We start from the raw sequence: 23,978 nt of genomic DNA, 5'->3' as shown, positions 1-23,978 counted from the left end.
GCGGCGTGACTCAGGCCTGGCCGCGTGCCAGGCCAGACCCAGGCACTTGTACCTCTCTACCCACCGGGCGCCCAGCGGTGCCCTCCGAGGACTCGGGAGCCCGGCCCCACGCACCCCTCCCCAGCCCCAGAGCACGCACATAAAGAGAGAAAAGATGTTTTTGTGGCAAAATATTTTATTGCTGCCACCCCCCTGGTGGGCCATGGGGGTTGTGAGGGTGGGAGTGGTATGTCACAGCATCTTCTGGAACAGCGCGATAGCCTCGTCCACCTTCCTGAGCTCTGCTTCTGTCTGTTGGAGCTGGGGGCAGAGGGGCAGAGGGTGAGGAGACCCGGTGACAAGGTGGAGCCCTGGGAGCTGGGGTGCGCGCGGCAGCTGGTCCACGCGCCCCTGCCTGTACCCCCTTCTCTTCCGACATCTCTGCCTCCCGCTCCTGCCCGTCAGTCTCTAAGGACACGGGGCCTCAGAGCGTCTGGCAGCTGCCCCCGGTGCTGGGCAGGAGACACAGGGTTAGGCCCGAGGCCTTCCTCTATAAACTGGGCTCCGCACTGCCTGCCCCCAGCTCCCGGAGAACCCCAGGGCCGGCCCTCACTCAGCTGCAAAACTCAGCTCTGGCCCCGCTGGAGTCCTTCTGCCTCCATGAGGGTCGCCCCGCTCTCCTCCCTGGATGATCCCGACTGGACCGACCCGAGCAGCCTCAGGAGCTGGCAGGAGGCAGACACCCGGTCCCAGCCCATCCCGTCTCCAGCTGCCGGGCGACTCAGAGCTCCTGCTCAGGGGCCCCGGACTCTGTGCTCCCCTCTGATGGCCTGAGCGGGCGGACAGAGGAGGCTGGGGGGCCGACACGCCTGCCCCGAACACACCTTGGCTTCGTCTGCCTTCTGCACCTCGAGCGGCACCTTGACGGGGTAGCCGGCGGCGGCGCGGCGCTCCCGTAGGCGCGAGGCCTGCCGCTGAGCCTCGCCGCGCTTGGCCTGCAGCTTGCCCAGCTCTCGGGCCGGGTCCACCAGTCCCAGCAGCTGCAGGTGCACGGAGCAGCGGTCAGAGGCCACGGCCACGGCGCAGCCCTGGGGGGCGGGAGCGCCCAGGGCCAGGACGGCCACCACGCCCGCGCTGGCCAGGGCCTGCACGTAGCCGGACACTGCCGAGGCCAGAGCGCCGGTGGCCTCGTCGGCCACTTCCAGGAAACCTGCAGGGGAGGGAGGACGGTGAAGCTGGTCCCCAGCAGACAAGGGACAGGGCGGCCACGCCAGGTGGCGGGCGGGCGGCGGGGCGGGGGCTCACAGTCGGGCCGGATGCGGGTGAGGTTGTAGTCGGCTCGCAGGGAGCGCACGGCGCGGGTGATGCTCAGGGCCAGCTCCATGGCGGCTTCCGCCTCAGGGTCCTTCCAGCAGCACTGTGGGGAGGAGGCAGGGGTGAGACTGGTGGGCAGCCGGCGACGGGCAGCCCCCTGTGGGTCACAGCCCTACCTCCAAGGGCTCCGGGTACGCGGTGACACAGAGGCTGGGGGGCGCCTGTGAAGTCCGCCGGGGCAGCCGCTGGAAGAGCTCCTCGGTCACGAAGGGCATGAAGGGGGACAGCAGCCGCAGGCCGACGTCCAGGCAGGTGTAGAGGGTCTGGCGGGCACAGTCGGCAGCCGCCTGGTCCACCCCATTCAGCACAGGCTTCAGGCACTCCTGGGGGGAAGGGGGGTCAGGGCACATGGCTCAGGGCGATGAAGTGGGCAGGCGGGCTCCGGTCCCGGCCGAGCCACCCCCGCTCCTCACCAGGTAGACATCACAGAGCTCGTACAGCCAGAAGCTGTACTGGGCAGTGGTGACCGCGGGGAAGTCGTAGGCCTGGAAACCCTGGTTGCTGAGCCGCACGGCCTCCGTCAGCCGGCTCCGGATCCAGCGGTCCACCAGGCTCTCACGGCCTTCAGGCTTGAGGGAAGGGGACAGGTGAGCTGGGAGCCACATAAGCCCAGGGGGGGACAGAAAACCCCACAGGAGCAAGAACCAGCAGCAAATCTGCACTCCTGGGGACTGAGGGTGGGGAGAAGGGACAGTGCCCCCTCCCCCAGCCCATCTCTGGGGAACGACAGTCCCTGAGCTACACGAAGGCTCCCGAGGGCAGAGGCTGGTCTCCTAATCTAAGAGTCAGGACTGAGGCAGCCTGGGATGTGCATGATGCAAAAGGCGGGGTGCGGCCCACTGGGGTGCCCAGGAGGGTACCTTGGAGGTAGGTGAGGGCACAAAGCCCTTCCCGAGGCCACGGAGGGCAAACTTGGTGGCGTTCCAGAGCTTGTTGCAAAAGTGACGGTATCCCAATATCCGGTTCACATCCAGGTTGATGTCTCGGCCTGGGTGGAGGTGAAGGGTGAGCCCCCCAACTACCCCTCCCACACGCCGCCAGGGAGGGGCAGGGGTGGAGCTCAGACTCGGAGGGCAGAGCCGATGGTGGGACCATACCCTGGGACGTGTAAGCGCAGAGTCCGAAGCGGAGGGCATCGGTGCCACACTCGGGGATCCCCGCCGGGAAGTCGGCCTTCTGCAGGGGGGGGCACAGGGGCATTCTGAGCTGCGCCCCGGCCCCGCTGCCCACACCCCAGGCCGGGCGGGGCCACCTCGCGCCCCGTCCGTACCTGTCCTTCTTTAGCCCGCTCCACCTCGCTGGGATCCAGGTTGCTGTTCACCAACTGGTCGTGAAGGCCCTGAGGGTGAGGTGGGGGCGGTCAGGGGCCCTGGCTGTGGCCGTGGCCCCACAACCCTTCCTGGCCCGGGCCAGCCCCTGCCCCACCTGCAGGGAGACCCCATGGATGACGTCCAGGGGATCAATGACATTTCCCAGAGACTTGCTCATCTTCCGGCCGTGGGCGTCTCGCACGATGGCGTGGAGGTAGACCTGCAAGGCCAGGAAGGGAGGCCTGTCCCCAGCCTTGACCCCGCCACATTTGCTTCCCGCTGCCCCGCCCTGGACCTCAGGCCCCGCAGGGCCCCGACCCGCCCACCTGCCGTCCTCAAGGGACTGGCGGCCCCATAAGCCCTGGCCCAGCCCGGCTGTCGCACCTCTCTGAAGGGCAGCCTGCCCGTGAGCCGCAGGCCCAGCATGACCATCCTGGCCACCCAGAAGAAGAGGATGTCGTGGCCGGTCTCCAGCAGCGTCCCCGGGTAGAACACGCTCAGGTCTTCTGACTGCGGGCACAGTGGGGTGAGCCGGAAGCCGGGGCCCCCCCAACATGGCCCGTCCCCGCAGTCGGCCCCATGGCTCACCTGGTTGGGCCAGCCCAAGATGGAGAAGGGAAAGAGACCCGAGGAGAACCAGGTATCCAACACGTCCTCATCTGCGGATGCCGCCAAAGGTCAGAGGTCAGAGGGTGCTCAGCACCCCCCCCCACCCCCGCCCCGCCCCAAGCCCTGCCTTGCCTTGCTGGAGGCTGATCTTGTCCGGGGTCACTCCGAACTCCTTGGCTGCCTTCTCGCGGGCCTCAGCCTCGCTGCGCCCGCTCACCCAGTAGCGCCCGTCAGGGTCCTGCCACGGGTGGAGTCAGTCCCCGAGAGGGCACCTTGGCCTAAATCCGACCCCAGGGCCCAACAAACTCCCTGGTCCCGGCGGTGACCTCTCACCTCTCCTGGGGGCACAGCCGGGTCATGGACGGTGACAAAGTAGGCGGGGATGCGGTGGCCCCACCACAGCTGCCGGGAGATACACCAGTCCCTGTGGGCGTGGTGCGGGCGGTCAGGGTGGGCCGGTGCCAGCTCAGCCCGCGCCCGTGCCCCGCCGCCCCGAGTGGTCCCACGCACCGGATATTGTCCATCCAGGCATGCCACGTCCGCTGATGGGCCTCGGGCAGGATCCGGAGGTCGCCGCGAGTCACGGCGGCGCTGGCGGCCTGGGCCATCTCCCCGCAGCGCACGTACCACTGCGGCCGCAGCAGGGGCTCCACCACGTCCTTGGAGCGGCTGCGGGTTCCCAGGAGCGGGGAGGCCGAGATGAGCACCCAGGAGCCCTCGCTCTCCCGCCGCCCCGTCCACCCGCGCCTTACTTGCAGAGGGGCACCACCATGGGGTTGTCCTCGACGCCGCGGAACAGTCCCCGCTCCTTCAGCGCCGCCAGAACCGCCTTCCTGGCCTCAAACCTGGGCATGCCCTGGCGGAGACAAGCCTGTCAGGCTGCCCTGCGCCCTGCCTGCTCGCCCCAGAGCCGGCCCTGTGCCCCGGACCTCACCAGGAATGGGGGGGGCACATTGATCAGGGCCCCGCGGGCGTCCATGATGCTGATGGCCTCCAGCCCGTGCCGCTGGCCGACCTCATAATCGTTCTGGTCGTGCGCAGGAGTGATCTTCACCGCACCTGGGGGGGGGGTTACCCAGGACACAAGGGACTCAGTGGGGTCCCCTTCCACATGCACCTCCGCAAACCCCCAAACCATGCTGCCCCACAATGAGGCTCCGGGCCCCAGCACACCCCACCCTCCCCCGCAGAGGCTCACCCGTGCCGAACTCCATGTCCACAAAGTCATCGAAGACGATGGGGAGGCTCCGCGACAGGAAAGGGTGGACCACGCGCTTCCCCTTCAGGTGCTGGGACACAGGCAGACAGCACATGCTGGGGCGCGGGCAGTGCACGTGGCAGCATTCGGCCACCAACACAGAAAGGCTGCAGGACGCAAAGGGTGCGCCCCGCCCTCCTGGCTGGGACCCGACTCGCCCAGCACCCCAATTCCTTTTTTTTTTTGCTTTTTGGGTCACACCCAGCGATGCTCAGGGTTTGCTGCTGACTCTGCACTCAAATATTACTGCTGGTGGTGCTCGGGGGACCAGATGGGATGCCAAGGATTGAACTCGGCTCAGCTATGTGCAAGGCCAATGCCCTACCCACTGTACTATCGCTCCGCCCCCCCCCCCCCCCAATTCCTTTTTGGAGGCCAGAATCGAGTTCAAAGATGCTAATGCAGTGCTGACCTCTCAGCTGGGGCAGGCCAGCCATCCTCAGATACACACAAGTCCTCACCCTCCATTTTCCTTTCCTTTCAGAGGGGCCAGGGCGGGACCCAGGCCTCACACAGGAAGGAGCGCCGCCCACTCCCCCGCCTGCCGCCTTTCTCCAGTGCGGGGACCCTCAGCGCACCTGGTATCTGGGGTCTTTGGGGTGCACGGCTACAGCCACATCTCCCAGCATGGTCTCAATCCGAGTTGTGGCCACCACCACCTCCTCGTCGCTGTCTGGGGTGACAGGGGATCTGAGGTCTGAGTGCCAGCCGCATCCCCCCCGAGCCCCCCTCCTCCCCCAGCCAGGAGGCCGATGGCCCAGCCCTACCGGATCCCTGGACCTTGTAGGAGAAGGAGACGATGACTCCGAACTCCACCTTGTCCTTGTAGCCAGGCACGGAGAGCAGGGTCCGCCCCGTCAGCTCCTTTTTGTCCACCTGGGGGACGGGCTATCAGAGGCGGCCATGGGCTGGGGCTGGGGCTGGGGCGGGTAGGCCGGGCAGGGGTGCGCACCTCGATGTCAGAGATGGCGGAGTTGAGGGTGCAGGACCAGTTGACGAGGCGGGTACTGCGGTAGATGACGCCCTCCTCGTGGAGCCGAACAAAGGCCTCCGTCACGGCTGCTGAGAGTTTCTGGGGGCGTCAGAGACAGGGGAGGGTGAGGAGGGGTGGCAGGGGGGTGAGGCACAGCCTGTGCGGAACCCCGCGCCCAGCACACACAATCCCCGAGGAGCTGGGGGGCTGCAGCTGGGGCCCTGCAGGACAGGACACCAGGCTGACGGTGGCAGACGGCAGGCGGCGGCCACCCCTGACTGACCAGGGCAGGCTCCTGGGAGTTCAGACTCCAGGGCTCCAGGCCCCCCAGCGGGCCTCATGAGGAGGGAAGTGGCACCCACTTCCCGTGAGCGCGGCCCCCTCCGATGGGCGGGTCAGAGCACTGGACCCCGCCCGAGACCCCCCTACTCACGGGGTCCATGGTGAAGCATGCTCGACCCCAGTCCAGCGAGCTGCCAAGCTTCTTCAGCTGGTGGTAGATGCGGTCCCCTTTCCTATAGGCGCCCAGACAGGAAGGCATCAGTGTCGGGGCGTGAGGCGGTGGAGGTCTGACAGGCAGGGTGGGGACCGCTCATGCCCTGGGACCTGCCCCCTGTGGCCTGTGCAGGAGTAAGGGGATGCCGACTCACTCTTCCTTCCACTTCCAGACCTCCCGCAGAAACGCCTCTCGGCCCAGCTGGTGCCGGTTCACGCGCTGCTCGCGCCAGAGTTTCTTCTCCACCACCACCTGCGTGGCAATGCCTGCGTGGTCGCAACCAGGGTTCCACAGGGTGGTCTCCCCACGCATTCGGTGCCTGCGGGGAGTAGGAGGAGTACGTGAGCAGCCCTGTGGAGCCTGCATGGGGGGAGGCGGGGGGGGGGGTGGGGGGCTTCCGGAAAGGGGTCTGCAACTAGAAAAAGACAGGGTGGCAGAAAGGGAACTTCCTGATCCTGGCTGTTTTATTTTTCGGGATTGGACCCACACCTGGTGGTACGCAGGGCTTATTTCTGGCTCAGTGCTCAGGGATCACCCCTAGTAGGGCTTAGGGCACCACTTGTGGTGCCAGGGATTGAACCCGGGTCAGCCACCTGTGAGGCAAACGCCTGACCTGCTGCACTGCCCCTTCACTTCCGATTGTAAACTCACTGTCAGGGAGGAAGATGAGCAAGAAAGGCCACGGCAATTTGGTACAAGAGCGAAGGGGCCCGAGAGACACACGATACTCCTACCACTTGAGAAAGGACAAACGACAAATTTGGTTGGAACAACTAGCTAGAAAAATCTCCCCACCACCCAATAATCACAATGAATTCTAAGAACGGGAAGAACTGCAAGGGCGGGTAGGCACTTTGCATGCTGGAGTCTTGGGGTGCATTTGAACACGCTGGGACCCCCAGCATGAAACGAGGAAACTAGGAAACCCCTGAGCCTGGTCTGGCCCCACAAAAAAAAAAACCCAACAGACCAAAGGACTCACTCTGAGCAAAAAACTACGGTGAGTTTTCTTCTGTAACAAGATACAGAAGATCAAGTGACAAAGAGAATATTCAACTGATACCATCAAAAGTAAAATTTCCAACAGCAAAACTTTCAGGTTAGAAAAACAAAAGGGAGGCTGGAGCAATAGCACAGTGGGTAGGGCGTTTGCCTTGCGTGAGGCCGACCTGGGTTCGATTCCCAGAATCCCATATGGTCCCCCGAGCACCACCAGTAGTAATTCCTGAGTGTATGAGCCAGGAGTAACCCCTGTGCATTGCTGGGTGTGACTCAAAAAAAAAAAAAAAGGCTGGGGAGCAAGCGCAGCAGTTAATGAGACTGCCTGGCACGGCCGACCCAGGTTTGATCCCTGGCACCACACAGGATTCCCCAAGCCCCCCCAGGAGTGATCCCTGAGTGCAGAGCCAGGAGTGAGCCCTGAGCACCGCCAGGTGTGGCCCAAAATAACAACAACAAAAAAGAAACCCAGAAAACACAACAAAAAAAAAAACAAGTGAGGGCTGGAGCAATAGTACAGCAGGTGGACAGTACGGCAGGTTGGGCATTTCCCTTGAACCGGGCAGACCCAGCTTCCATCCCTGTCATCTCATATGGTCCTTTGAGTACCACCAGGAGTAACCCCTGAGCATTGCCGGGTGTGACCCCAAAATAAAACAATAAACCTACTGAGATACCACTTTGCAGAAAATGACAGGAAACTAGCGCTGCCTCGAGGTACTAATCATGAGATAAATGAGACTCCACTGCCACACTCTGGATGCAGTGGATGCAATTTACTCTTTGGCTTTATCCTAACTGACATAATAAACACAGGGGCGTGGAGAGACAGTAGGCAGCTAGGGGTGTGCCTGCATCCCGGAGCTTCGCCAGGAAAAAGACCTGACTACTACTGGGTGTGGTACCCTCTCTCTCCCCCCACACACAAACAAATACCCGCTAAACACAAATCAATATTTTTGGTGATCTTTTAGAACTCTTAGGCATGTTAATGCAGGGTAGAGAAAATTACCACAGAAAAACAATGCTGCCTTCACATATTATCTCCAGTGACTCATCAAACTATGAGATTCATTACTGGAAGGCCTTGTTTATCCCCACGATGTTCAGATCTCCTTGGGGACAGGGATTATAGCAACCCTATCCGCTTGCAGATAAAGACACTCAGAAAGGTGAACAAGCCACAATGAACAGGAATACATCTATACGCCTGGTTGTTTTCTTTGGGGGGGGACACACACCCCGAGTGCTTGGCTACTCCCAGCCCTGTGCTCTAGGTTACTCAGGCACAACACAGGGCTGAGGATCAAATCACTGGACAATCTCTCTGGCCCCCTAATGAGAACATATGTCATGAACTCTATGATGAAGCTGTGGGGCCAGAGTGACAGTGCTGAGGGTAGGGCATCTGCCTTGCATGCTGCTGACCCGGGTTTGATCCCCGGCATTCCATATGGTCCCCTAAGCACCAGGAGGAATTCCTGAGTACAGAGCCAGGAGTGACCCAAAAAGAAAAAAAAAAAAAGATGAAGCTATTAGTGAAGCATAAGAAATGGAGAGAAGTCAAAGAGCCGGTGCCTGCCCTTGCAAGAGGGCGGCCCAGGGGGCTGGAGCGATAGCACAGCGGGGAGGGCATTTGCCTTGCATGCGGCTGACCCGGGTTTGATTCCCAGTATCCCATATGGTCCCCTGAGCACCGCCAGGAATAATTCCTGAGTGCAGAGCCAGGAGTAACCCCTGTGCACTATTGGGTGTGACCCAAAAAGCAAAAAAAAAAAGGGGGGCGGCGACCCAGGTCTGGTTCCCACCCAGCAAAAATAACTGTTTCACTAAGAAAAAATCATTCCTGGTGGGCTCTGGAAACCTTAGTGGGGGCTGGGGATTGAACAGGTTGGTAAGAGCAAAGGCAGGCTATCTCTCTAGCCATTTCACTAAAAATCATCTCTTGAGGCTCACATACTTTGGCACAAAATATTATAAATATTGTACAAAAATACCCTGCTCTCTACTGAAAAAAATATATATATTCACACTAATTTTTGTTTTTTACTTCACTTGTATAATATACCATTATTGGAGAGATTTCATGTTACTTTTTTTGTTGTTGTTTTTTGGGTCACACCTGGTGATGCACTGGGGTTACTCTTGGCTCTGCACTCAGGAATTATCCCTGGCAGTGCTCAGGGGACCATATGGGATGCTGGGAATCGAACCCGCCGTGTGCAAGGCAAACGTCCTACCCCTGGCGATGCACAGGGGTCACTCCTGGTTCTGCACTCAGGTATTTTTGTGCCTTAATCCTGTGCTATCTCTGCACCTTAAATACTTATCAAAATCTGTAGTTAGCTAATTTGAATATTTATACCAGGGGCTAGAGAGACAGTACAGTGGACAGGGTACTTGCCTTGTATGCTGTAGAGGATCTGGGCTCAATCTCCAGCACCTCATATTGCCCCCCAAGCCCTGACAGGAGTGATCCCTGAACAGAGCCCGTAGTGAGCCTGAGCCCCAGTAGATATAGCCCCAAAAGAAAAAACAATAATAAAAAAATAAATAAAACCAAGCCTTTAAAATAAATCCAACTCAGGTTTGCTAGTCTGTTATCAGAAATAACAAATGCACTTTTTTTTGGCCCAGGAGATTAGCAAAAGAAAGATTAGAAAGTTGCTGGGACAGGCTTAAGTAAAAGAACAACAACAAAGAAAAACAAAGTGACTCCATTATAGTATTGCATTTCACACTCTGGAATAAGCAGTGAAAACAGAGTCTGCACATAAGGATAAGATAAACGACTCAGAGTAAAAAGGTTTGGGGATGCGGCTGTGGCAGAGTGCCTGCTCTGCAGGCACTGCAAAGTTAAAAAAAAAAAAAAAAAGAGTAAGAAGAAAGGGGCATTGTCTGGTGTGAGACTTTTTGGTTAAGCAGTAGGAGAAAACCCTACCCAAATGTAAATATTTCTCTAGGAGCATGATTATAAACAGGAGAGAGCCACATCAAAGTGATGATAATGCAGAGACAGGAGACAGTCTGGGGTCAGAGCACACGCCTGCATGCATGAGGCATTTGGCAACCACATGGCCCCTAAGCATTGCCGGGGGTAGCTCAGCACAGCTGGGCTCAACCACCTAAACCAGATATCCGCCACACTGTGGGACTGTTACTAGGAGTGGCCCTGAACACATCTGGGGAGCCCGCCCGCCCCCCCCCAGGCAGCACTGTAGCACTGCTGTCCAGTTGTTCATTGATTTGCTCGAGTGGGCACCAGTAACATCTCCATTGTGAGACTTGTTACTGTGTTTGGCATATGAATATGCCACGGGGACCTTGCCAGGCTCTGCCGTGCGGGCAGGATACTCTTGGTAGTTTGCTGGGCTCTCCGAGAGGGATGGAGGAATCGAACCCGGGTCGGTCCCCACCAGGTAAAACAAAATAAATAAACCAAGTAATAGTGCTAAATCCGAGGGGCAGGGGCGCTTTCCATTTGTTTGTTTTAAGGCGCTTAGAGGTATTGGGCTAAACCCAGCTGTACTCTGGGGCTACCTCGGGCTGTGCTCAAGGGCAATATGCAGTGCCAGGAATCAAACCTGCGTCAGCCACATGCAAACATCCTTAACTCCTGTGTATCTATCTGGTCTGAATTTTTTTTTCTTTTTGGGTCACACCCAGCGATGCACAGGGGTTACTCCTGGCTTTGCACTCAGGAATTATTCCTGGCGGGTGCTCGGGGAACCATATGGGATGCTGGGAATACCCGCTGTGCTATTGTTCCAGCCCCTCAATTTTTTCTTTTCCTTCTTTTTTTCTTGGGGGGGGATGGGCACACCTGTTGGCAGACAGAAGCAACTCCTGACAGTGACTAAGGGGGGACCATATGAAGTGCTGGGGATGGAACCAGGTCACAGTGTGCAAGGCAAGTAACCTCAACCTACCTCTCCGGCCCTGGCATTCATTTCTTACAAGAAGAATTTATTCATAAATTTCATATTTAGTTCAAAGTGTTAATTTTAGTAACAAGAAGGGAGATCTCAGAAGGGGACGCTGATTGCCTGACTAGTGAAGGCGGAGTAGATGAGTAGATGGGACCCACCACTCCCAGGGGGCAGAGCTGAGGGCCAAGGAGGCAGGCAGGAGGGGTGCCCAGTCCAGGGAGAACGGAGCAAGAGCAGAGAGCGGAGAGGGGGAGTTCAGAGCTCACCACCGGGTCAGGGAGTCCTGGATGGCGTTGGTGAGCGCGTGGCCCAGGTGCAGGGAGCCCGTGACGTTGGGAGGTGGGATGCACATCATGAAGATGCCCCGGGGGTTTGGCGCTGACACACTGGATCGCTGTTGGGGGACAAGGATGGTGTATGCTAAGGCCTCTCGAGTCACCCCAGCCAGCCCGCGCCTGCCCTGCGGCCCTCAGCCCCGCCCTGCCGCAGGCCCTTCTGGCCACTCACCCCGTACTCTGGCTTGAAGAAGCCCTGCTGCTCCCACCAGGGGTACCAGGCTGCCTCCACGTACTGTGGGCTGTAGGAGTCCGGCATGGCGCCACTGACATCTGCGAGAGGGGAATAGGATGGCTAAGGATGGAGCTGAACGGTGGCCAAGGGGGTCCTGGGTGGGGGACTCACGTCAGGCTGCACCCCGGGAGGCTGGAGGATGACACAGGGGACAGGACAGAGCACGAAGGGGTGAAACTAGCCGAGAGGGGGGTGGAGGTGAAGACTGGGGGTGCCGTCCCCTTCCTGGTACCTTTCTTTGCCCCAGGCGGAGTTGGGAGGTCATAGGTAATGACGCCAGGATCGCGCTTCTCCCTCTTCTCCGGTTTTGGTTTCTTCTGCTTGGAAGAGCAAGTCAGCCCAGGCTGGGGCAGCCCAGCAGGGCCCCCACCTTGCACCCCGCTTCCCCGAGCCACTCACCTCCCCCGGAGGCGGCTGCTGCTGCTGGATCTTCTGCTTATTCTGGAATTTCTCTAGCTTCTCCCGCTTCTTTGCCTCTTTCTTGAGTTGAGCAGCTGTCTTTTGGGGTGCAGGAACCTCAGAGCCTGGAGACACAGACATACAGACTGGGCCAGCTGGGGACCCTTCGCAGGGGTGCTACCAGCTCTGACAGGCTAGCAGCTGTCCCCCAGTCCCTGACCCATGACTGCCCATCCCCAAGAGGAAGTGTTTATATAAGGTCCCGCACGAACACCCCCGATTCCTCACCTGCCGGCTGGGAGGCGGGCCTGGTGCCGGCATACAGAACCACTTCCCCCAGCACGGCCCGAAATTCCGGCTGCTGGACACACGTGGTAAACCAGCGGGTCACATTACCCCAGATGCGGCGGGCAGCGGGGTCCAGGACCTGGGATGGGGGACAGGTATGAACTACCCTTGGTCACCTTACGGCAGTCTGAGGGGAGCTGCCCTCCTTCCAGAGGCCCCGGTGACTCACGTATCTGAAAGGCAGAAGCAAGGCGGTAACAGCTGCCAGGTCAGCCAGAGTCGGGGCCTCCCCTGCCAAGTAGGTGTGCGTCCGAAGCCATTCTTCCAGAGGGCTCAGCGCCCGGCCCAGGGCCCCCAGCGCAGCCTAGCAAGAACCAGAGGGTAAGAGGCACAGCTTGGGCCCCTCTGTCCCCAAACCCCCTGCCATTTGGCCTTTGTCGCTTCATCCCTGAGGCCAGCTTTTTCTTCACTAAAATATCATTAAAAAAACCCCAACAACTTCCCATTCTGGGGCTGGGTAGTACAGAGGGCAAAGCACTTATCCTTGTATGCAGCTGATCTGGGTTTGATTCCCAGCACCCCATATGGTCACCCAAGCCCTGCCAGGGTGATGATCATGCCAGGTGTAGCCCCAAAACCAAAACCAAAAAAACTGAGGGAAGGCCGCTGAACATTTACTATGTGTCAGGTACAATGTATCAAGCGCAGGAAGGAGGATACAGTGTATAAGAGGCAAGTACTAACTGCTCCCAAAAATAATTTTAAGCACCTTCTCCATGCCAGGCACATCCTAAGGAATAAAGGGGCAATAGGAGCAGACCGAGCCTCTGACCTGGTCATAGAGCTGTAAACCTACAATGCCGTTTTCCCCTGGAAGCGCTATAACATCTCCAGACTGAGGGGACAGGGGATTCTGAAGAAGGGAGTCTTATTTTAGGTAGGGTGATCAGGGTATGAGGAAGCAAGTGAGGGACTGGGTCCCATATTTCATTCATGCATTCATTCATAAATGCTAAATGTCTTCCATGTGCTCAGCTGCAAGGAGGCAGTGTAGACGGGCCTTGAAGCACAGCCCCATAGGGAAGGACTTAGAATTACAGTGGGTGGAAGGGATTATCCTTCCTTTCCCCTGGACCCAGTCCTTCCTCATTTCATTTTTCCTTATCTCCAGACACTGTCATCTCTCCAGGACTACCTGTTTCTCCTCATCCCCCCAGAAGACTTTTCCTAAGTTTCCAGCAACCTCTTTTCTCATCAGCTTTGGACACATGCGGCTTTCAGGCTTGTAAAGGCCCTGGCCCTAACTAGATTATGCTCTGCACACATCCTTCAAATCTTCTCAAGATGATTCTGAATTTATGCATATGTTTGTCTTTCCTTCCAATTTGTGCTCAGGGGACCTGGGGGCCACTCCTGCAACAAGCTGGCAGTGCTCCGGGCCCATATGGTGCTCTGGATTGAACGGATTCGGGCATATGCTAGGCATGTGGCCTAACCACTGTACTTTCTCCAGGCCCTGCATCTCCACTCATCTCAACAAGAAAATTTAAGTTTCCATACCACCGGGCCTGGGAGTTTAAGAAGCATGCACAAGGTGACCATACCAGGTGGCCATCTGGAATTTGATCAATCCTTTTCCCACACCAATGACATCCAATTCTTGCTCCCTTCTACATCTCCCCCTCGTGCTGTCTCCCCGCTCACCTGGGGGTCCTGGGCAGACATTCGGAGTCCCAAGGCGGGCAGCGTCGCTCCGCAAGCAGCTGGGATGAGTTCGGTGTCGGCATAACTGACCCACTGCTGGACGAGGACTGCGGCCCGGCTGCCCCCAGGGCCCCCCAGGCCTGCTGGCCATAGCAGCTGGGCCACGGCTGTCGCCCCCCACACCCACAGTCCACCCGGCCCTTGCTCCAGAGCCGGCAAGCGGGGAGGCGGGAACGGAGTCCGGCTGGTGGGGGGCGGCTGGAGGCAGATGCGGGGGTGGGCTCCACCCCAGCCCGGCCCCTCGCCCGCCTCCCCATAGCGCGCAGCTATGAGCGCTCGCAGGCTGGGGAAGGCGTCCGGGTGAGGGGACACGTAGAGGATGGACATGGTGACGGGGGTCCGAACCAGGTGGAAAAGACCTAAGGAGAGAGAGAGAGGGGCAGCCTCAGTGGCCCGGGGCGGGGGGGAGGGTCCTACTGGGAGCGGCGCCGAGACCCTGGTGCTGGGGCGGGGATGCGGGGGCTTCTGACGATCGCGACACCCCGACGGGGTAAACGGCGGCGGCAGAACACGGGTTCGGGCCGCGGGTACGTACTGGAGGGAGGTCCGGCCCGAGCCGGGCGCCGGCCGAGCGGCCGGGGTGCAGGAGTCAGGCAGGCAGGGGCGGTGGATGGCTCTCCCGGCGACCCTCGCTCCCTGCGCCGGCCACCGGGCCGCGGCTGCCCACGTGTTCCCCCTTTGTGACAGCGAGCGTTTCCGGGCCGGGTCCTGGCGCGGGCGGCCGCGCCCCGCCTGCCCGTGCGCGCCGCGCCGCGCCCGCCGGGCTCCCGGGACCGCGCCGCCGCCGCCGCGCCCTCGGGGAACGCCCCCGCGGGGGCGCCCAAGCCCGCCGGGCCCCGGGCCGGCGCCGTCCGCTCAGGCGCCGCCGCGGACACCCCGCGCGGGTCCTCGGCGGGAGGCGGCGCCCGGCGGCCGCCGCGGAAGCGCCGCGAGCCTCGCTCCGGGCGGCGGGAGGGAAGTGGCGCCAAGGGAGGCCGGAGGGGCCGGTGCCCGGGCAGCCACGCCGGGGCGCTGCGGGGGGCCCGAGGGTGGGCACGGAGGCCCCACTCCCCGCGGGAGCCCTCCCACCCAAGCTAAGAACTCCGGTGCGCACCCCTCTGCAGCCCGGATTCCTGAAGCTTAGAACCCCCGTGTGCCCGGCTGGGCCCCTTTCTCTCCTTCGGGGTCTTTGCACCCGCTGGTGTCTGCCGAGCACCCTTCCCTCAGCCAGCTCGGCTCTGTGCCTCTCCCTAGTCCCCATCGCTGCAGCCGCCGGTCCCAGATCTCTCCCATAAGCCCCTGCCCTTAACTCTTCTCATGCCGTACAAGTAGCTGCTTTTCCTCACTTCTCAAAGCAATTTGATGTCAGATATTGACCGCTGGGCCCAGCACCCGCCGTAATGTCTAACAGAATAGAAGATTCCTTGGCAGAGCCTAGGTTCTCAGTGAAAAATGTTTTTCATAAATCTCATTAGGGCCGGAAAGATAGTGGTTAAGGCACTTGCAAGGAGGTGACTAGGAGTTGATCCCAGGCACCCTTATGGTTCCCCAGAGAATCCTAGAGTGCAAAGCCAGAAATAAGTCCTGAGTGCCACCTAAGTGCGCCCCTCCCCTGCCAAAGTACAGCTCAGGCTAGTTGGAGAAACCTGGCAGTATCAATACACCCTGATGTCCCAAATATCACACAGACGGGACAGCAAACACTGAGTTGGTGTGATTAGGTATAGTTTAAGCAAAATCTATATTCAAGGAACAGTGCAGGGGCCCAGGAGGATGGCTCCGGTGGCTGAGGACACTTGCAAGTCTAAGGCTGAAAAGTTCAGTCTGATAACACTACATGCAGTGACCGCGATAGTGCCACTTCCGCTCAGTCATACCATCCACAATCCCTGAGTCAGCTGTGTGTGCAAGCCCTGGTCAGTGCAACGAGAAGATCTGTGAGCACTAATCAGAGTGTGACCCCCCAGCACTACAGCCAGAATGTGTGAAGGGAGTGAACTTTGGTGAGGACTGGTTGTGTGTGGGAACACTGTAAGCTGATGTGCAATAGCCAGTAAACACAGCTTGGCATGCTGGTGACGCACCTCGCCCTGCCCAAGGGGAAAAGGCAAAGGTAACTTAAAAAAGAAACATGCTATAGTCCAGTTGGAGTTTATTAGGTTCACACCTAGGAAAGTATAGCAGCTAATGCTGGGATGAGCTGAATTTTGGGGCTGGGCTAATAAAAGGGCTTAGACGAGTTCAACATTCCTCTCCCACCTTCCAGCGTCAGTAACCAAACACACTGAGACCACAACTCAAATGTGCCATCATAAATTTTATTCCCGATGCGGGAGACAGATTCCTTCCATCCCAAAATGAATCACCTCCTGCCCTGAAGAGATCTAGGGAGGGTCTCCGTTGCCCAGGGAAAGGAGGGGGGAGGGCTGGCAGTCACTCCCCTGGCCTATGATCTAGTCTCCTGTTCTCAACAGAGGACAGTTGCCCCCCACTATTATTTCTTCCACCTGTTCATTTCTTTAAAAAACAAAACAAAACAAAACAAAACAGAAACATGCCATGACTGAAACAACACAGCACCGACTGCCAAGGGGAGGGGCCTGGCTGGGCCAGGAGGGTAGAGGGCCGCGGGACCATCACTGTTTCTGCTGCAGGGCCTCCTTCCTTGCTGCATCTTGTAGTAACTGTGTGTCAACCTCATCTGCTGGCAACTGAACATAGCGGACCACGGAGCCCCGGATGAAGCAGTTCTTCACGGACAACTAAATAAAAAGAAAATAGAAAAACAACCTTACAAAGCTCGGGCTTTCAGGGAAGTTCCCTCAGCACTATCACCCTGGCAACTCACCATGTGGGGGTATTTCTCAGGGTCGGTGACACTGATATCCGTTAGTTTGATGTTGAGATACTAAGAAAGGAAATGAAACACAGTGAGTCCTGGGAACAGGACACAACGAGGAGCCTGCAGCTGCTCCCTGGGGGCCAGAGCGAGTGCGGGTGAGGCGTTGGCCTTGCATGCAGTCAGCCACGGCTCAATCCCTGACATCGTATATGGTTCCCTCACATGGCTACAGGTGATCTCTGAGCACTGCTGGGTGTGGCCCCCACCCTGCCCCTGAAACAGAGCTCTTCCCCCTGTCCTTCCCCAAGATCAGACTCCGGACCTTTGTTGTATCTCACCTGATCCACAGAATGGAGCGTTCCACAGATGCTGTCAGGGTCAAAGGGAAAAAGATTAGTTTACATCAAAGTCAACGAAGATTTCAGAGACAAGAACCTGGGTGAGGGAAAGTCAACGTTAAAAATGAGGTTAAGGGGCCAGAGCAACAGAACAGCGGAGAGGGTACTTGCCTTTCACGCAGCCGACCCAGGTTCAATCCTGGGTATCCCATATGGTCCCCAAGCCCACCAGGAGTAATTTCTGAGTGCTGAGCCAGGAGTTATCCCAAGGCACTGCCAGGTGTGCCCTCCCGCCCCCAGAAATCTAGAAGTTGATAATCCAAAGCCTTGGAATCAGAAAGACGGTACTTGCAGTGTATTAACATTCTTTTTTGGGGGGTTAACACCTTGCGGTGCTTGGGTTACTCCAGGTAGACTCAGGGGACAATATGGGATTCCAGAGATTGAACCCGGTACCTGGGTGAGTCGCATGTGAGGCAAATGTACTACAGCTGTTAAAGCTCACGCCCAAGTGATGTTACTTTAGATCTCACACCTCTCCCTCAGGTTTTATTTCCGTGTGGTGCCACCAGGGATGGAGTCGCCTCACAGGCAAAGGCAACTGCTCTACCGCTGAGCCACACCTCCAGCTCCCCCACATTAAAAAAAAAAAAATGGGTTTTTATACACAGCAGTTCACAGGGGTTACTCCTGGCCCTGCCCTCAGGGATCACTCCTGGTGAGATTGGGGGACCATATGGGACACTGGGGATTGAGCCTAGGGTGACTGCGTACAAGGCAGGTGCTCTACCTACTGTACTATTGCTCCGAACCCCAAATTACTTTTTTTTTTGTTTTTGCTTTTTGGGTTACACCTGGCGATGCACAGGAGTTATTCCTGGCTTTGCACACAGGAATCACTCCTGGCAGTGCTCAGGGGACCATACAGGATGCTGGGAATCAAACCTGGGTTAGCCACGTGCAAGGCAAACGCCCTACCCGCTGTGCTATCGCTCCAGCCCCTAAAATACTCTTAACTGCTACCACGGAACAGATGCTATGTGCTATTGCTATACCTGGATTCTGAAGTCTTTGTAAATTTGGGGGGTGGGGGAGGACTGGTCTTGGGGCTACAGCCAGTGATGCTCTGATGCTGCTCCGGACTCGGTGCTTGGGGGAAACAAGTGTGAGGGATCAGACCCGGGGCCCCGCAACAAGGCACGCACAGCAGGTCTCTGAGTCACATCCCCGAACTGTCATCTTTGTAAAACTACACCAAGGGAAACAAAGACCCTGTTATATAAGTTGCCAAGTCTGGCACAAATAAGCAAGGTATTCAGTCCAGGGCTGTCTGAGCACTAGAACCATCAGCTATTTTCAAACCTTTATTGCTTTGGAGCCACAGCCCCATTTGCTAAGTACCTAACAGTGCTCTTTGTTTTGTGGTGCTGTGACGCGAACCTGAGCCTCACACCTGGAAGGCAAATGCTCTATGGCTGAGCCATATCCCTGGCCTGCTAGCATCACGCTTTTATTTCTGTATGTATCCATCTCCTTTTTAAATCAGGCAACAGAAATGCCATTGAGGGGCTGGAGAAGAGTGTATAGGGTTAAGGAGCTTGTCTTGCACCCACCTGGACCCCAGTTCAATCTCCTACACCATATATGGTCCTCTGAGCAATTCCAGAAGTGCTCCTGAGCACTGGGCGAGGAATAAGCCCTGAGCACTGCCAAGTGTGGCCCACAAACAAAACGAAAATAAAGAAATGCCAGACATTAAGAATGTTAAATAGGGGGCTGGAGCAATAGTGCAACGGGTAGGGCGTTTGCCTTGCACGCAGCCGACCTGGGTTCAATTCCCAGCATCCCAAATGGTCCCCTGAGCACCACCAGGGGTGATTCCTGAGTGCAGAGCAAGGAGTAACCCCTGTGCATCATCAGGTGTGACCCAAAAAAAAAAAAGAATTAAATAGGACTGGAGAGATAGATAGTAAAGCAGGTAGGGTGCTTGCCTTGCAGGCAGACAAACAGGGTCCAATCCCCAGCATCCCATATGGTCTCCTGAGCACTATTACGACTGATTCCTGAATGCAGAGCCTGGAGTTAACCCCTGAGCGTTGCCAGTTGTGGTCAAAAAACAAACAGGAAAGTTAAATATTAGGGCCAGAGCAATAGTATAGCAGGCAGGGTGCTTGTTTTGAATATGCGTGACCCCAATTGGATCTCTGGCACCCCATGTATTGCTGCAACCCCTACTAGGAGTGACACCTTGAGCACGTCTGGATGTAGCCAAAAAAGGGGCTAAAACAATAGCTCAAATAGCTGAATGCATGTGGGAGGCCTGGGTTCAATCCCCTGCACCACCTAGAAGGACTCCCAAGCAGAGCCAGGAGTAGCCTGATGAGCCCTGCAGATTAGGCCCCAAACTCGAAACACCAAAAAGTGAAGCACTCACTTTACTCGCATGGAAAATATCTACAACATATTACTAAGTGAACAGTTTCGCAATTGCATTGGTAAAATGGTTTGGTTTTGAAGAAGAAATCAGAGCATCACATGTGAAGCATGAGTTTTGCCCCTGACCCAATTAATATTTGGGAGGCCCACATTTGGCAATGCTCAAGGGTGTACTCCTGACACTGTGTTCCGAGATCAGTCCTAGAGTTGATCAGGGGGCGATATACAGTGCCAGGGACTGAGCCGGTGTCAGCCTTGTACAAGGCAAGTGCTTTAATCCCTGGTACAATACCTCTCTGCTCCTTCACAGTATTTTTTTTTAATTAAAATATTTTTTTTTCTTGAGGGTGGGCACACTAGGCAATGCTCAGGGATTACTGCTGGCTCTACACCCAGGAATCACTCCGAGTGGTGCTTGGGGACCCCTGGCAGTGCTCAGGGGGTGGTATGGGATGGGATGCCAAGGATCGAACCCAGGTCAGCTATGTGCAAAGCAAGCACTTTACCTGCTGTACTCTCTCTCTGGTCCCTCTATTTTTGTTTTTGGGTCACACCTGGTAGTGCTCAGGGGTTACTCCTTGCATTCCTGGCAAGGTGGGGACCACATGGGATATCAGGGATAGAACCTGGATCAGCTACATGAAAGGCAAGCAACTACCATCTGTACTATCTCTGCAGCCCGACCTTTTTTTTTTTTCCTTTTTGGGTCACACCTGGCGATGCACAGGGGTTACTCCTGGCTCTGCACTCAGGAATTACTCCTGGCGGTGCTCAGGGGACCATATGGGATGCTGGGAATTGAACCCGGGTCGGCCGTGTGCAAGGAAAACGCCCTAGCCGCTGTGCTATTGCTCCAGCCTCCCGACTTTTTTTTTTTTTAAAGAGCCAGACATAACTGGATTTCAGTTCCAGTGTTATTTTCTAGTTGTGTAGACATTAACAATTTTCGTTAAATTGTTGAGGAGGCTGTGGACATAATTCAGTGGTAGAGTATTTGCCATGCAAATGTGAAATCCTGGGTTTGGTACTGTAAATAGATGCTGAAGCCATATATGTTGGAAGTTCTGAGGGGATGGAATCATACGGTGCTGGAGATGGAACCCAGAGCCACATATATACAAGGCATGTACTCTACCACTTGACCCACATCCCTGGAATGCTGAGCGATTTACTTTTTTTTTTTTGCTTTTTGGGTCACACCTGGCAATGCACAGGGGTTACTCCTGGCTCCGCACTCAGGATTCACTCCTGGCGGTGCTCAGGGGGGACCATATGGGACGCCGGGAATCAAACCCGGGTCGGCCACGTGCAAGGCAAACGCCCTACCTGCTGTGCTATTGCTCCAGTCCCTCCTTCTTTCTTTTGAAAAATAGTTTTAAATTAAAATAGTTTTATTGCAGGTGAGAAAACTAATTCTAAGGAGAATGTCGGATTCCCCAGAGAGAGGAATATGGGCCTGGAGGTCTTGGACGCCACAGCGCCTATGCACAGGAGGACCACTGGCTGAGTATCATCAGGGTGGCCTCTGGGCATTGCTTGGGAGTCCGCCCCTTGCCCAAAAGAATGTAAATCAACTTCCTGAAGGAGAACAACGGGCAATCCCAGGATGGAGTGCCCACTGAGCATTCTCCTAAGCTTCAGGCTGCTCTTGTGTCAAACAGTAGTAACACTCCTATCAAATGTAGTGTGAGATCAAATTGTTAAAACAAAGCACTCAAAGCAGCAGCCAGAGGAGGTTCTCCTTGCAACTTTTTCTTCAGCACAGATAAAGTAAACGCTGTATTAAGCCCAAGCTGGCCAATCAGGTGCGCTCCTGGTCCCGAGCGCTGGGGGACACTGGTGGCACAGCAGCAGAGCACTTGCCTTGTATGTGAGGCCAAGACTGATCCCCAGCAGCAAATGAAAAAATAAATATGATCCTCCGTCTGTAGAAGTGTAGACCTAATAGTAAACTCATTTATATGAAACCACAATAGGGCCAGAATGATAGTACTGCAGGTAGGGTGACGCCTTGCACGCGGCCAACCCAGGCTGACCCAGGTTCGATTCCCAGCATCCCATACGGTCCCCCTGAGCACTGCCAGGGGTGAGTCCTGAGTGCAGAGCCAGGAGTAACCCCTGTGCATCGCCAGGTATGACCCAAAAACAAAAAAAAAAAAAAAAAGGAAAAACTTTATGACAATAAAGATAAAGAAAAAAACAAGATCTCTCCAAGAATACTATATTCAATCCAAGTCATAAAGATGATCAGAAAGTTAGACACAAGGGGGCAGGTGATGTGAAAGCAGGGCAGAGGAGCTGCACTGGTATTATCTTTACTTTCTTTGAAAGGGAGAATACATGATTTAAGTAGTATTCTGGAACATCTTTCAGTTTTAGTGTTTCTCATTTCTATGGGACAGATGTTTAGAGGGGAAGTACCTTAGTTAAATTAATATATTCCCTATTGATGGTTATTTCCTTGCAGTTTGTTATAAATAAAACCACAAACAGGGCTGGAGCGATAGCACAGCGGGGAGGGCGTTTGCCTTGCACTTGGCCAACCCGGGTTCAATTCCCAGCATCTCCTGAGCAACACCAGGAGTAATTCCTGAGTGCAGAGCCAGGAGTAACCCCTGTGCATCGTCGGGTGTGACCTCAAAAGCAAAAAAAAAAAAAAAAAAGAACAAAAGCAAAGCCACAAACATCTTTGTACATATATGTGGTTAAAGGTGCATATAATTTTTTAAAATCTCATTTTGTCTTAAAAATGCATATATACGTGTGTGTATAGATGGCTGTCTCTGCTCTCTTTAGTCCCTAATAATCTTTATGCATGGGGCTGAAGCAGTATTACAACAGGTAGGTACTTGCCTTGTACCCCCTGGACTCTGGTTCTATCCTTGGCACCCCATATGGTCCCCCAAACTCACTAGGTATGATCCCTGGGCAAAGAGCCAGGAGTAAATCCTGAGCACCATCAGGAGAGGCCCCAAACCAAATAAACAAAAAATAACTGGGGCTGGAGTGATAGCACAGCGGGTAGAGTGTGTCTGCCTTGCACGCAGCACACCGGGGTTCGATTCCCAGCATCCCATATGGTCCCCTGAGCACCTCCAGGAATAATTCCTGAGTGCAAAGCCAGGAGTAACCCCTGTGCATCTCCAGGTGTGACCCAAAAAGCAAAAAATAAATAAAAATAACAATAATCTTTATCCATTTCTCTGTATTGTCTGTATTGTTCTTCAGACTAGGAGTCAAATTCCAGCCAATCTGTGAACTCGGGGCACCAATGTTACTTCTCTCCTCCACTCTGCTCAGCTCCCAAATACTTGTCCAGTTCAAGTGTTTCCAAGGCTGTGGGCTGTGCTTCCCTGCAAGGCACCTACCTCAGGTCATTCTTGAGTTCCACCACCACGTCCTTGCCCACAAGGGACTTGAAAAAGGAATAGAAGAGCTAAAGGGCAAAAGAGGGGGAAAACCATCATGTGGGAAGGGACACGCCCGGGAGGAAGGCCGACCCCCCTGCCGTCATTAGCCAAGAACAGCACAGGGCTCACTGCAAAGCCGTCTGCAGCTAAGAGTCGGTGACAGGGCTGCACTTTCCTGGATCCCCGAAATGAAAACCCAGAGGGGCCGGGTCGCAGCCCAGGGGCAGCAGCCCAGCCGGCACACTGAGGCTTGGTTCTGGCCCCTGCACCCCAAGGGGCTCAGCCCGCAGCCCTGGACAGCGCGCGCTCCCCGCTCCCGGGGTCCCTGCTCGCCCTAGAACGTTCCCCCACCCGACCCCGTAGACCTCCTGCAGGGTCTGGCGGTCCCCAAGCGACTCTCTCGGAGACTTTTTTCCTCTTAAAGCAAAGTCCCATTTGCTTTCCTCAAAACACCTGGGGCGCAGGAACGAGGATGGAGGGAAAAACCCAACCGCCCAACTCCAGCCCCAGGAACAAAGCCGCGACCCCCGGGCCGCCCCCAACCGTCCAAACCGCCAGGATTCAGGGCCCCGGGACGCCCCGGGACGCACCATGGTGCTCGCGCGGGAGTGCTGGCCAGGCCCGTAAGAACCGGGCCGGGGTCCGCGCGCCGGACGCCGGGCGGGATCCGGAGCACGAGCCCGCGTGCGGGACGAGGCGGAGTCGCGCAGCCGCAGGAGGAGCGGAGCGCGCGGGGCGGGGGGCGGGGCCGGGAGGGCGGGGCTTCTGCTCTTCCGCTTCCTCCGCGGGCCCCGGCTCCCACCGCGCAGACGCTGCCCGGGGTCGTGCGCGGCTTTTTCAGCTGTGGCTGGTTTGGTGGATTTGCCCTTTTCGGGATCGGGAGGCGGTTGGAAGAAACCTTTCTTATTATTTTAATCCCAGTGGAGCTTTGTTCTTTTTTGTGACAGTGCAAGCCCACAGCATGATTGCTCACACCAGGGCTGGGGAGGTGACCCCTTCGTAGCTACTTTGCATGTGTGAGGCTG

The 23,978-nt window shown here is 56.6% G+C and overlaps 2 protein-coding genes across 2 annotated transcripts; both read right to left on the bottom strand.

The window, feature by feature from the left end:
* Positions 1-163: 163 nt before the first annotated feature.
* VARS1 (valyl-tRNA synthetase 1) lies at positions 164-14,728 on the bottom strand. Its single transcript, XM_055126131.1, has 30 exons — positions 14,484-14,728; positions 13,889-14,307; positions 12,414-12,548; positions 12,185-12,323; positions 11,897-12,021; positions 11,730-11,814; positions 11,435-11,535; positions 11,194-11,321; positions 6,154-6,318; positions 5,937-6,018; positions 5,483-5,602; positions 5,298-5,406; positions 5,109-5,203; positions 4,471-4,561; positions 4,207-4,331; positions 4,025-4,128; positions 3,783-3,941; positions 3,606-3,696; positions 3,405-3,510; positions 3,252-3,322; positions 3,048-3,173; positions 2,779-2,883; positions 2,624-2,692; positions 2,451-2,529; positions 2,214-2,341; positions 1,767-1,922; positions 1,470-1,676; positions 1,285-1,396; positions 864-1,189; positions 164-300 (listed from the first exon to the last, which is right to left on the bottom strand). Exons 2-30 carry the CDS (start codon positions 14,273-14,275, stop codon positions 232-234), a joined length of 3,795 nt encoding a protein of 1,264 aa, XP_054982106.1. The 5' UTR covers positions 14,276-14,307; positions 14,484-14,728; the 3' UTR covers positions 164-231.
* Positions 14,729-16,224: 1,496 nt separating this feature from the next.
* LSM2 (LSM2 homolog, U6 small nuclear RNA and mRNA degradation associated) lies at positions 16,225-23,674 on the bottom strand. The gene is made up of 5 exons (XM_055127292.1): positions 23,544-23,674; positions 22,912-22,979; positions 17,108-17,138; positions 16,776-16,835; positions 16,225-16,689 (listed from the first exon to the last, which is right to left on the bottom strand). The coding sequence occupies exons 1-5, from the start codon at positions 23,544-23,546 to the stop codon at positions 16,564-16,566; spliced, it is 288 nt and encodes a 95-aa protein (XP_054983267.1). The 5' UTR covers positions 23,547-23,674; the 3' UTR covers positions 16,225-16,563.
* Between the last annotated feature and the right edge of the window lie 304 nt (positions 23,675-23,978).

Source organism: Sorex araneus, chromosome 2 (assembly GCF_027595985.1).
Source record: "Sorex araneus isolate mSorAra2 chromosome 2, mSorAra2.pri, whole genome shotgun sequence".
NCBI lineage: Eukaryota > Metazoa > Chordata > Mammalia > Eulipotyphla > Soricidae > Sorex > Sorex araneus.
Note: the sequence above shows the minus strand (reverse complement) of the source record. Positions and strands in the feature narration are given on the sequence as shown.

Coding starts and splice junctions, on each gene's coding strand:
- VARS1 (XM_055126131.1), bottom strand. CDS start 14,275: ATGTCCATCCTCTACGTGTCCCCTCACCCGGACGCCTTCCCCAGCCTG. Junction 3,942..4,024: donor ATGGTGGTGCCCCTCTGCAA/GTAAGGCGCGGG, acceptor GGGAACCCGCAG/CCGCTCCAAGGACGTGGTGG. Junction 2,342..2,450: donor CTGCGCTTACACGTCCCAGG/GTATGGTCCCAC, acceptor ACCTCCACCCAG/GCCGAGACATCAACCTGGAT.
- LSM2 (XM_055127292.1), bottom strand. Junction 17,139..22,911: donor GAACTCAAGAATGACCTGAG/GTAGGTGCCTTG, acceptor TGACCCTGACAG/CATCTGTGGAACGCTCCATT. Junction 16,836..17,107: donor CGCTCCATTCTGTGGATCAG/GTGAGATACAAC, acceptor TTCCTTTCTTAG/TATCTCAACATCAAACTAAC.